The sequence below is a fragment of the Saccopteryx leptura genome, chromosome 2, assembly GCF_036850995.1.
Source record: "Saccopteryx leptura isolate mSacLep1 chromosome 2, mSacLep1_pri_phased_curated, whole genome shotgun sequence".
NCBI lineage: Eukaryota > Metazoa > Chordata > Mammalia > Chiroptera > Emballonuridae > Saccopteryx > Saccopteryx leptura.
Window position 1 is genome coordinate 215,512,343 of NC_089504.1, and position 12,460 is coordinate 215,524,802.

General features: G+C 44.0%; 3 protein-coding genes across 3 annotated transcripts in view; all 3 read left to right on the plus strand.

The window, feature by feature from the left end:
* Nucleotides 1-12,460, plus strand: part of TSPEAR (thrombospondin type laminin G domain and EAR repeats) — a 60,057-nt gene that overhangs the window by 14,480 nt on the left and 33,117 nt on the right. The gene's annotated exons all lie outside the window — the stretch shown is intronic.
* On the plus strand, nucleotides 2,457-2,954 carry LOC136395377 (keratin-associated protein 10-3-like). Its single transcript, XM_066370031.1, has one exon. It carries the CDS (start codon nucleotides 2,457-2,459, stop codon nucleotides 2,952-2,954), a length of 498 nt encoding a protein of 165 aa, XP_066226128.1.
* LOC136395376 (keratin-associated protein 10-8-like) lies at nucleotides 10,114-10,671 on the plus strand. The gene has a single exon (XM_066370030.1). It carries the CDS (start codon nucleotides 10,114-10,116, stop codon nucleotides 10,669-10,671), a length of 558 nt encoding a protein of 185 aa, XP_066226127.1.

Here is a 12,460-nt window from a genome sequence, read left to right on the forward strand (position 1 = left end):
TGAATGCCTTTTATTTCTGTATTGTCTGATTGCTGTAGCTAGATCCTCCAGTACTATGTTGAACAGAAATGGCCATAGTGGGCATCTTTGTCTTGTTCCTGATCTTAGAGGAAAGGCTTTCAGCTTCTCACCATTGAGTATGATAAAAGCTGTAGGTTTGACATATATGGCCTTTATTATGTTGTGGTATGTTCCTTTTATATCCACTCTATTGAGAGTTTTTATCATAAAAGAGTGTTGAATTTTGTCAAATGCTTTCTCTGCATCTTTTGAGCTAGTCATATGATTTTTTAACCTTTATTTTGTTAATGTGATGTATTGCAGTAATTGATTTATGCACATTGAACCATTCTTGCATTCTGGGGATGAATCCCACTTGGTCATGGTATATATTTATATTAATGTGTTATTGTATCTTGTTTGTTAATATGTTGTTGAGAATAGAATAACCATTCTTTTGAAGTGCATGAGAAACATGTACCAAGATAGACCACATTTACTGAGATAGATCATATTGTGGATTATAAAGCATGTCTCAACAAGCATAAAAGTCTTTAAATCATACATGGCATGTTCTCTGATCATAATGTAGTCAAATTAGAAAATCAGTATTAAAAAGATTCTATAAAGCCCCCTAATATTTAGGAATGAAACAGATGTGTAAAGACCATATGGATCAAAGGAGAACAAAAGAGGAAATTAAAAAATATTTTGAACTGTATATAAATGAAGCACATGTCAAAATTTGTGAAACACTGCTAAAGCAATACTGAGGAGCAAATTTATAGCACCGAATACCCTCTTTAGAAAACAAGGATGTTCTCAAATAAATGGCCTTAGCTTCCACTTTAAGAAACTAGGAGGCAAGTAAAGCTCCAAAAAGAAAGACAATACCAAAGATCAGAGTGGAAAACAATAAAATGGAAAACATAAAAAAAAATAGAATAAAAAAACCCACAAAGCTCTTTTCTTAAGAAGATTAATAAAATCAATAAATCTTTAGCCATATTGACACCAGCAAAGTGAAGAAGACAGTAATCCCCAATAGCATGTGACATCATTAGGACCCTATAGATGTTGAAAGTATAATAAGGGAACATGGACAACTTTATGTCCATAAACTTGACAACCTAAATGAAATAGACAAATTATTTGACAGAAACAAACTACCAGAACTCACTCAAGAAGAAATATATAACCTAAGTAGCTCTCTGTCTATTGAGGAAATTAAATGTGTAGTGAAAAACCTTCCCACAATCCAGCTGTTCTTTGACAGGTGAATGTTTAAGCAAACTGGAAGGTCCACACCACAGAATATCATCCCCAATAGGAAGAACCAAATTAGCTACATGACAGCAGCTTGAATGAATTGCAAGGGAATTGTGCTGTGTGAAAAAGTCCCTCTGAAAAAGTGATACAGTGTATGATTCCATTTATATATGTGCTCTATGTAACAAGAATAGAGATGGACAAGAGACACGTGGTTGTCAGGGACCAGGGGTGTGAGTGTGAGTGGGTGTGGCATAAAGGGGTAGACGAAAGAGCCTTGTGGTTATGGTGCAACTCTGTGTCTGGTGGTGATAGTGGCATAGAAACACACAAAGACACACACACACACACACACACACACGAGCGCTTGTAAATCTAATGAAATGTGAATAAGAACGGTGGACCTTCCATCTCCTGGTTGCGATTTGTACTCAGGTTATGCAAGATGCTGTCACAGAGGGAACCTAAGTAGGGGTAAGGATAAGGCCCGTCTCCTCGTGGGGACACTGGGCAGATGTGAAGGCATGGATGAGAATGATGCTGTCCTGGCTGCCTCTCTAACTCCAGGACTGCCCATCTATGCCCTGGAACCACAGCAGCCCAACATCCACCCCATCCTACGCCTCGCCTACCTGTGGGTGTGAAAGAGGAATAAATCAAGCAGAATCCTGGCTCAGTCAGAGTACAGAGCCTTGAGGGTCTCAAAACCCAGGCCCTCTGCTCCTGCCTCGCATGTTCCCCACCAAGGAGACAGGCCAACACCCACGCTCCTTTCCAAGGGCACCAGGAGCAAGTCTGCACCTTTCTCTATCATAATCCATGGGACCCCATACAGCCACAAGCAGCCCTATCAGCGACCACCACAACCATCTGCCTGAGAGAATCTTGGCCACACATTTCCCTGACCTATCAGGACTCGCAGAAGGAAGAGTGACTGCAGCGTGGCTGTAACAGCAGCTTCCACAAGAGCCAAACTCCTGTCAGGCGGTCACCAAGGTCCTCAAAGGCAATTGACTCATCTAATGAGGCTTCTGGGTCTTGCACTGACAGCAACAAGGAAGGGGACATGCGATCCTTCTGCGAGGACAACGCAGACCGGGGGCCAGATATAAAAGCCCTGGAATCTCAGAACTTCTTACACACACTCACACACACAACCACACACTCCTCCCAGCTCACCTCCCACCATGGCCACATCCACTCTGTCCATCTGCTCCAGCGACCTGAGCTATGGCAATCACATCTGCCTGCCCGGTTCCTCTGACTCTTGCACAGACTCCTCCTGCCAGGTGAATGACTGTCTAGAGAGCTGCTGTAAGCCCTCCTGCTGTGCCCTCAGCTGCTGCCAGACCACCTGCTGTGTGCCTGTCTGCTGCAAGCCCATCTGCTGCAAGCCAATGTGCTGTGTGCCCAGCTGCTCTGGGACCGCCCCCTGCCCAGTCCTCTCATGCTGCCAACCTAACCCCTGCCCCTCATCCTGCTGCAGACCCTCCTCCTGCGTGTTCCTCATCTGCCACCCTGTGTGCAGACCTGCCTGCTGTGTGCCCATCTCCTCCTGCTGTGCCCCCTTCTCCTGCCAGCCCAGCTGCTGCCGCCCAGCCTGCTGCATGTCCCTGCTCTGTCGCCCTGTGTGCTCCCGCCCTGCCTGCTGCCTCCCCACCTCAGCCCAGACTTCCTGCTGCTGATCAAACATGTCCTACAAGGGCCAGCCTAGCTCAGGTTTCATTCTGTGACTGTGGTCCTCTCAGTCACCCCTCAGTCTGGTCCTGAGCTGTGTTTTTTTTTTTTTTTTTTTTTTTTTTCTTTTTCATTTTTCTGAAGCTGGAAACAGGGAGTGACAGTCAGACAGACTCCCGCATGCGCCCGACCGGGATCCACCCGGCACGCCCACCAGGGGCGGTGCTCTGCCCCCCAGGGGGCGATGCTCTGCCCATCCTGGGCGTCGCCATATTGCGACCAGAGCCACTCTAGCGCCTGAGGCAGAGGCCACAGAGCCATGCCCAGCGCCCGGGCCATCTTTGCTCCAATGGAGCCTTGGCTGCGGGAGGGGAAGAGAGAGACAGAGAGGAAAGCGCGGCGGAGGGGTGGAGAAGCAAATGGGCGCTTCTCCTATGTGCCCTGGCCGGGAATCGAACCCGGGTCCTCCGCACGCTAGGCCGACGCTCTACCGCTGAGCCAACCGGCCAGGGCCTGAGCTGTGTTAGGTGGCTGTCCTCATTCAGAATGTCTCCACTGTCCTGACCTGACTGACCTCTGTTCCCAGGAGCCCTGAATCTGCTGCTTCCCTGGGGTTTTTGCCCCCCACGAGGTACCTCCACTTGCCTCTTGGTCACCTGTCCTTCTTTCCTAGTTTCTCTGTTGAGTCACTTGATCTCAACTCTCAACCTGTCAGCACCTCTTTGGGCAACCCAATAAACTCATTTTATTACTTGATGGCTTCCTTCATCTGATTTTATGGAGGTGGGGGTGGGGAACACAGGGTTTTTATCAGACACTGGTCTCTTCCAGCCACAAGTATTTCTAAAAATGAGTGACTGAGAAGTCCCAAAGGGCAGTGGCCTGACTCCTCTTGGTAGGGCACCAGGTGGAACTCTTGCCCTGGCCTGGAAAGTCAATGTCTGCTGGGTCTGTGCCTGACTTCCTTGAGGCCAGTTGCCTGCAGAAATGTCATGGTCTAAGGACTGCACAGGCCCCATGGGCCATTTCCACCCACTGTCCCATCTGGACAAATTCATGCCGCCCCGATTTGCCCATCAGGAAATGCCCAGGGGCTCCCTGCAGCACTGCCTCTGTGGATCTGGGGCCACCCATATCCTCCACCTGCAGGTCTACACTGTTAGCAGAGACCTGATGGCACGAGGGAGGGAGGAGTGCTCCCATCCTGATGGAGTCAAGGGCTGGATGACCTTCCCACCAGACCTAACCCAAGAAATTAGCAAAAATGAACATCTTGCAATGTTGATGCATTTGTTACAAACATGGTTCATTGGTTATAATCAATAAACTTATACTGACATATCAATATCACTCAAAGTGAATAGTTTCCATTAGAATTTACTCTTGATGTACATTCTATAGGGTTTGATAGAGAGACCATTATAATTCATACAGAATAGTTCCCCTGCCCCCCAAATCCTCTCTGCTCCACCTGTTCATCCCTTCTTCTCTGCTAACCCCTGGGACCACTGATCTTTTTACTGTCTCCATAGTTTCACCTTTTCCAGAATGTCATATACTTGGAAGCATACAGTCTGAAGACTTTCAGATTGGTTCCTTCATTTAGTAATGTGCATTTAAGGTTTCTCCATGTCTTTTCATGGCTTGATGGCTCATTTTTTTTTCTAATTTAAATAACATAACATTTACTAGCTTAACACTTTTCTTTTCTTTTCCAAGTGGGAAGAGTGAAGATAGAGAGACAGACTCCCACATGCGCCCCACTGGAATCCACCCGGCAACCCTTGTCTGGGGGCTGATGCTTTGCCCAACTGGGGCCATGCTCATAACCAAGCTATTTTTTAGCATCTGAGGCAAAGGCTCTACCAAGCCATCCTCAGTGCCTGAGGCCAATGCATTCAAACCAATTGAGCCATGGCTGTGGGAGGAGAAAAGAGAGAAAGAAAGAGAAGGGGAAGGGGGAGGGGTAAAGAAGCAGATGGTCGCTTCTCCTGTGTGCCATGACCAGAAATCGAACCCAGAACATCCATATGCTGGGCCGACGCTCTACCACTGAGCCAACCAGCCAGGACCTTAACACTTTTTAAGTGTACAGTTTGGCAGTATTAAGTATATTCATAATGTTGTACAACTGCCATCCAGAACTCTTTTCATTTTGAAAAAATGGAAACTCTTTACACATTAAACAACAATTTCCCAATTCTCTCCTCCCTCCAGCCCCTGGGAAACACCATTCTACTTGCTGTAACTAAAGTATCTCATAGCCTGACCTGTGGTGGCGCAGTGGATAAAGCGTCAACCTGGAAATGCTGAGGTCGCCGGTTCAAAACCCTGGGCTTGCCTGGTCAAGGCACATAAGGGAGTTGATGCTTCCAGCTCCTCCCCCCTTCTCTCTCTCTCTCTCTCTCTCTCTGTCTCTCCCTCTCCTCTTTAAAATGAATAAATAAAAAAATTAAAAAAAAATAAAGTATCTCATATAAATGGAATCTCATAGTATTTGTCTTTTTTGACTGGCTTATTTTGCTTACCATATGTCTTCCTGGTTCACTTTTTTTTTTAAGAGTGAATAATATTCCACTGTGTGTATGTACATTTTGCTTATCCATTCACCCATCAATGGACACTGGGTTGCTTTCACACTTGAGCTATTGTCAATAATGCTTCTATGAACATGGGTTAACAAATATCTCTTCGAGATCCTACTTTTAATTCTTTTGAGCACATATCCAAAAGAATCACTGGATCTTACGATAATTCTACTTTTAATTTTGGGGGGCACCCATCATGCTTATTCCAAGAGTAGCTGTACCACTTCATGCTCACACCAACAGTGCACAGGGGCTCCAATTTCTCCCCCTTCTCACCAAGACTTGTTATTTTCTGTGTGTTTGGTTTTTATATATAGTTTTTATCCTAAAGGATGTAAGGTGGTGGTGTCTTGTAGGTTTCATTTGCATTTTCTCTAATAATTAGAAAGCATCTTTTCATGAGCTTATTGGCCATTTGTATATCTTCTTTGGAAAAATATCTACTCAAGTCCTTTGCTTATTTTTGGATTGGATTGTTTGATTTTTTTTTGTTGTTGTTATTCATTTTTAGAAGTTCTTAATACATTCTATATATTAATCCCTTATCAGGTATATGATTTTCAAGTGTTTTTTCTCACTTCCTTGGGTTACCTTTTTTCACTGTTGGTATTGTCTTTTGATGCAAAAATATTTTAAAATTTTTACAAAATCAAATTTGTACACTTATGTTGTTCCTGCCTTTGATGTCATATCCAGGAAATCACTGCCAACGTCAAAGCTGTGAAGCTTTGTTCTGTTTTCTTCTCTTAAGAGTTTTATAGCTTTAGGTCTTGCATTTAGGTCATAGATTAATTTTTACTTAATTCTTGTACATGGTGTTAATTATGGGTTACCTTTATTCTTTTATATGTAGACACCCAGTTTAACCAACACCATTTGTTGAAAAGACTGTCTCTTCTCTATTGAATAGACTTGATACTATTGTCAAAAATGATTTGACCTATTGTTCAAGGTTTTTTCCCCTGGACTCTATAATCTATTCCATTGATCTATGTGTCTTTATGCTAATACCACCCCCTTTGGATTGCTGTAATTTTGCAGTAAGTTTTGAAATCAGGAAGTGTGAGCCCTTATGCTTTGTTATTTTTAAGGATCGCTTTGGCTATTCAAGGCCCCTTAAGATTCCATATAAATATTAGCATGGATTTTTATATTTCTGCAAAAAAATTTGAGAATTTAATAGTGATTACATTAAATCTGTAGATTACTTTGAGTGGTATTAAATCTTAATAATATTAAGTCTTTCAGGACACAAACATGGCTGCCATTCCATTCGTTTCTGTCTCTTATCTTTCAGCAATGTTTTGTAATTTACATTGTACAGGTCTTTTATCTCTTTGTTTAAGTTAATTCCTAAGTATTTTATTCTTGTTGATACTATTGCAAATGGAGAGTTATTTTCATAATTTCTTTGGGGGCCATTATTAGTTTGCAAAAATTCAACTGAGTTTTGTGCATTGACTTTGTATCCAGCTATTTTGCCAACTTCATTTATTAGTTCTAATAGTTTTTTTGTGTGTGGACACTTTAGGATTTTTTTTGTTTACTATCAGAGAATCTGTGAACAGAAATGATGTTACTTCTTTCCAGTTTAGATGCCTTTTATTTCTCTCATGGTCTACCTGCTCTCCTAGAGTTTCCAGTGGTATGAAGAATAGAAGTGGCAGAAGTGAGCACCCTCGCCTTCTTCCTGATCTTAGAGGAAAAACTTTCAGTCTTTTAAAATTGAGTATGATGTTTGCTGTAGGTTTTCTTTTTCTTTTTTTTTCTTTTCTTTTCTTTTTTTTCATTTTTCTGAAGCTGGAAACAGGGAGAGACAGTCAGACAGACTCCCGCATGCGCCCGACCGGGATCCACCCGGCACGCCCACCATGGGGCGACGCTCTGCCCACCAGGGGGCGATGCTCTGCCCATCCTGGGCGTCGCCATGTTGCGACCAGAGCCACTCTAGCGCCTGAGGCAGCGGCCACAGAGCCATCCCCAGCCCCCGGGCCATCTTTGCTCCAATGGAGCCTTGGCTGCGGGAGGGGAAGAGAGAGACTGAGAGGAAAGCGTGGCGGAGGGGTGGAGAAGCAAATGGGCGCTTCTCCCGTGTGCCCTGGCCAGGAATCGAACCCGGGTCCTCTGCACGCTAGGCCGACGCTCTACCGCTGAGCCAACCGGCCAGGGCTTCTTTTTCTTTCTAAGTTTTTTTCTTTTTTAAAAATTTTATTTAGAAAATGAAATTTAACAGGGTGACATTGCTTCATAAGAGTACATAGGTTTCAGGTAAACATTTCTATACATTTGAACTTTTGATTATGTTATATACCCATCTCCCAAAGTCAAATCATTTTCTGTCACCTTATATTTGTTCCTTTTTACACCCTTCCCCTCACCCCTCCCCCAGTTCCCTCTCCCTGGTAACCACTTCACTCAACCACTATGTCCATGAGTCTCAGTTTTTTATCCCACCTATTTGTGAAATCATACAGTTCTTAGCTTTTTCTGATTTACTTATTTCACTTAGTATAATGTTCTCAAGGTCCATTCATGTTGTTGTAAATGGCAATATGTCATCATTTCTTATGGCTGAGTAGTACTCCATAGTGTATATGTACCACATCTTCTTTATCCAGTCCTCTATCAAGGGACACTTTGGTTGTTTCCATGTCTTGGCCACTGTGTGGTTTTCATATATATTTATATATATATATGTTATTTCCTTCTATTCCTAGTTTGTTTAGTGCTTTTATCATGAAAAGGTGTTGAATTTGTCAAATACTTTTTTTTTGCATCGATTGAGATGATCATAAATTGTTTTCCTTCATTCTATTAATGTGACATAATACATTGATCAATTTTCTAATAAGAGATGGGTTTTTTATTATTAATTTTTTTGAGAGGAGAGAGAGTGACGGGGGGGGGGGGGGGAGGAGCAGGAAGCATCAACTCCCATATGTGCCTTGACCAGGCAAGCCCAGGGTTTTAAACCGGCAACCTCAGCGTTTCCAGGTCAACGCTTTATCCACTGTGCCACCACAGGTCAGGCCCATTGATCAATTTTCATGTGTAGTGACCTAGGAATAATAAAAATTTCTTAACCAGATATAAGGCATCTAGGAACAACTCACAGCCAACACCATATTTAATTGTAAAAGACAACACTTTCCCTAAGACCAGGAACAAGACACAGATGTCCTCTCCCACCATGCCTCGTCAACATCATACTGAGGGTCTTACCCAGCAAGGAAAAGAAATAAAAAGGAAAAGAAATAAAAAGCATACACATTGGAAATGAAGAAATAAAATTGTCTCTATTTACAGGGAATATGATTGTCCGCATAGAAAAACTTCAAGACTCTACAAAAATATTCCTAAAATGTAAGAGAGTTTAGCAAGGGTGATGAATGCAAACTTAAAATAATAAAAATTATAGTTCTATACAGAGGTTGGCAAAAGTAGATTTACAGTTGTGAGTGTGTGAAGCAGAATTTATTTTTGTATCATTATTTATTTTATTATTTATTTGTATTATTTGTCTTTTTTAACATTTTTATTAATTTTAATGGGGTGACATCAATAAATCAGGGTACATATATTCAAAGAAAACATGTCCAGGTTATCTTGTCATTCAATTATGTTGCATACCCTGTATTATTTGTCTTATCACTATTATTATTACTGTTATCATTTTGTATCATTACTTATTATTTATATTTTACATAATGATGGCTGATAATTTTACCTACTTATGCCCACCCTTGTATAATAGCAATAAACAACTAGATTTCAAAATTTTTGTTTAAAAGTATGACATAACAAAATAAAAAATGAAAACCAGTATAAATCCAACTGAATATGTACATAATGAGAACTATAAAAACACTGATGAGATAAATCATAGAAGACACAAATAAATAGAAAATTAGATCATGGTAAGTTGAGTTATTATAATAAAGTTATCTCCAAAATGATCTATATATTCAAGGCAATCCCAGTTGATTTTTTTTTTTTATCTACAAGCTGATTCTAAAATTATTTGGAAAGGCAAAAGAGCTAAAATAGCCAAACTATTTGTCATTCTGTGTTGTGTTTGAAACCTTTCTTCATCTGTCTTCTCATTTACTACTTCTCTCCTTGGATGATCTCAACTCTTCAGCCTTCATCTTTGTGGAGATGTCCTACAGTGGATGAGCAGTAGTGTCTCAATTTCAGGCATCTGCTGCCTGGTTCCTAAGTCTGGGATTCAAACCCTCACCTGCAATGACACAGAGCACAGCAGGGCAGGTACAGGCTACCAGGGTTCCGTGACTCCAGATTTTTCCAGTGGTGTTTGCTTAGGAAACCAAGCACAGGCCAAGGGGGTCAGCCTAGCCTTCACCATGACAGGCATTTACAAGCAGCATACTCTTTCCTATAAATAAACCAGAAATAATAAGGGCTCAAAATATCAACAAGGAAAGGAGGGTGTGGGGAGCCTACTGCTTGGACAACAAACATCCAGGAGGGGTATAAAAGCCAACAGCTCTGGGCACCTCACACACTCACACTCACTCACACACACACTCACACCCTCCTCCAGCCCCACCTCTATACCATGGCCATGTCCACCCTGTCCGTCGGCTCCAGCGACCTGAGCTATGGCAGCCGTGTCTGCCAGCCTGGTTCCTGTGGCTCTTGCACCGAGTCCTCCTGGCAGGTGGACAACTGTCCAGAGAGCTGCTGTGAGCCCTCCTGCTGTGCCCCCAGCTGCTGCCAGCCCTCCTGCTGTGTCCCCAGCTGCTGCCAGCCCTCCTGCTGCACCTCCACCTCTTGCCAGCAGTCCTGCTGTGTGCCCATCTGTTGCACCCCCATCTGCTGCAAGCCAGTGTGCTGTGTGCCCAGCTGCTCTGGGACCTCCCCTTGCCTAGCCTCTTCATGCTGCCAGCCCACACCCTGCCCCTCATCCTGCTGCAGACCTTCCTCCTGCGTGTCTCTCATCTGCCGCCCTGTGTACAGGCCTGCCTGCTGTGTGCCCATCTCCTCTTGCTGTGTCCCCTCTTCCTGCCAGCCCAGCTGCTGCCGCCCAGCCTGCTGCATGTCTCTAATCTGCCGCCCTGTGTGCCCCCGCCCTGCCTGCTGTGTCTCTACCTCAGCTCAGACTTCCTGCTGCTGACTGAGCACACCTCCCCAGGGCCAGCCAGGCTTGGATCTCACCCTGTGACTGCCGTTCTCCCAGCCACCCCTCAGTCTGGTCCTGACCTGGGTTAGGTAGCTGTTTCCATCCAGAACAGGTCCCCAGGTCCCTACTGTCCTCACCTGACCTCTGCTTCCAGGAATTCTGAACCTCACTGCTCCCCGGAGCTCTTGCTTCCCAAGAGGCACCTCCGCTTGCCTCTAGGTCACTTGTCCTTCCTTCCTAATTTCTCTGTCAAGTCACTTGACCTCCACTCTCAACCTGTCAGCATCTCCTTGGGCACCCCAATAAACTCACTCTATCCCCGGATTGCTTCTTTAGTCTAATTTCATGGCAGCCATGCCAGCGGGGAGGGAATGCGGGGTTTTCACCAGACATGGTCTCCTTCAGCCATGAGTATTTCTAAGAAAGTGTCTGAGACATCGGAAAGGGAGGTGGCCTAAGTCCCTGGGAGGGGCCCTCCTCCCAGGAAGGTCAGTGAAGTAGTGGCCATAGACTATGTTACCCATTCTGAGCCAAGTGGATTTTGCTGAATTAGGTGTTAAATTAAATATGAGGAACATGGAGTCTTTTAACTTCATTAGAATAATAGTTGCATGGAATTTGGGTCACCAGGTTACATGGGCAAAGACTTGCTGAAAAACATACTCTAATTTTGTCACAGATCTGCTTTAGCACTCAGGATTCTTCACTTTCAATTTTATACTCTTTTCATAGTGTTAGGCTGGGAATTAAGAATAATTACCTAGAATCAAGTATACATTATTTCTCTATAGTTAATGTGGTTGTGGTGGCTGTCATTTTGAGGTCACACTGTGGTGGGAGGTATGTGGTTTTTAAATTGTGGAAAAACACTCATAGTGCGAAGGCTGCCATTTTAACCATGTTGAAGTGCACAGCTCAGTGGCAGTGAGCACATTTGCATTGTTGTGCAGCTGTCACCACTGTCCATCTCCAGAACTTTTTTCATCTTCCCAGAATGAAACTCTTCCCCCATTAAACGTTAACTCCCTACCCCTCCCTGCACCCAGCCCCTGATGCCCACCATTCTATGCTCTGTTTCTATGACTGGGAGTGCTCTAGGGACTCATGTTAGTGAAATCATGCAGTAGTGTGTGTGTGTGTGTGTGTGTGTGTGTGTGTGTGTGTGTGTGTGTGTGTGTGACTGGCTTATTTCACTCAGCATAATGCCCTCAAGGTGCATCCAGGTTGATGTCAGAACTTCATTTTTAAGGCTGAAAATATTCCATTGTGTGGATGGACCACATTATTTATGCTTATCCCGTTATCCATCGATGGACAGCTGGGTTGCTTCCATGTTTAAGCCTTGTGAATAACGCTGCCGTGAACATGGGAGTGCAGATATCTCTTTGAGACCCGGCTGTCAATCCATTTGGGTGTATAGCAAATGATGGAATTGCTGGCTCCTGTGGTAGTTCTATTTTTAATTTTTTTGAGGAAACGCCATACTGTTTTTATAGGGGCTTTACCATTTTACATTCCCACCAACAGTGCATGAGAGTTCATATTTCTCCACAGGCTCATCAACACTTGTTAGTAGTTTCCGTCTCCTGATGTCAGCCATTGTCACAGGTGTGAGCAGTGCTCTTGGTTTTAACACTGACAGGTTCCGGCCGCAGGCCCTGCGCTGGGAGCCCTGCGCTGGGAGCCCTGCCCTTACCTGCCCACCTTCACCCGCCCACTCTCACCAGTCCCGCCCTTGCCAGCCTCCCTGCATCGGGCTGCACTCACTCGCCTGCCCTTTCTT

Coding starts and splice junctions, on each gene's coding strand:
- LOC136395376 (XM_066370030.1), top strand. CDS start 10,114: ATGGCCATGTCCACCCTGTCCGTCGGCTCCAGCGACCTGAGCTATGGC.
- LOC136395377 (XM_066370031.1), top strand. CDS start 2,457: ATGGCCACATCCACTCTGTCCATCTGCTCCAGCGACCTGAGCTATGGC.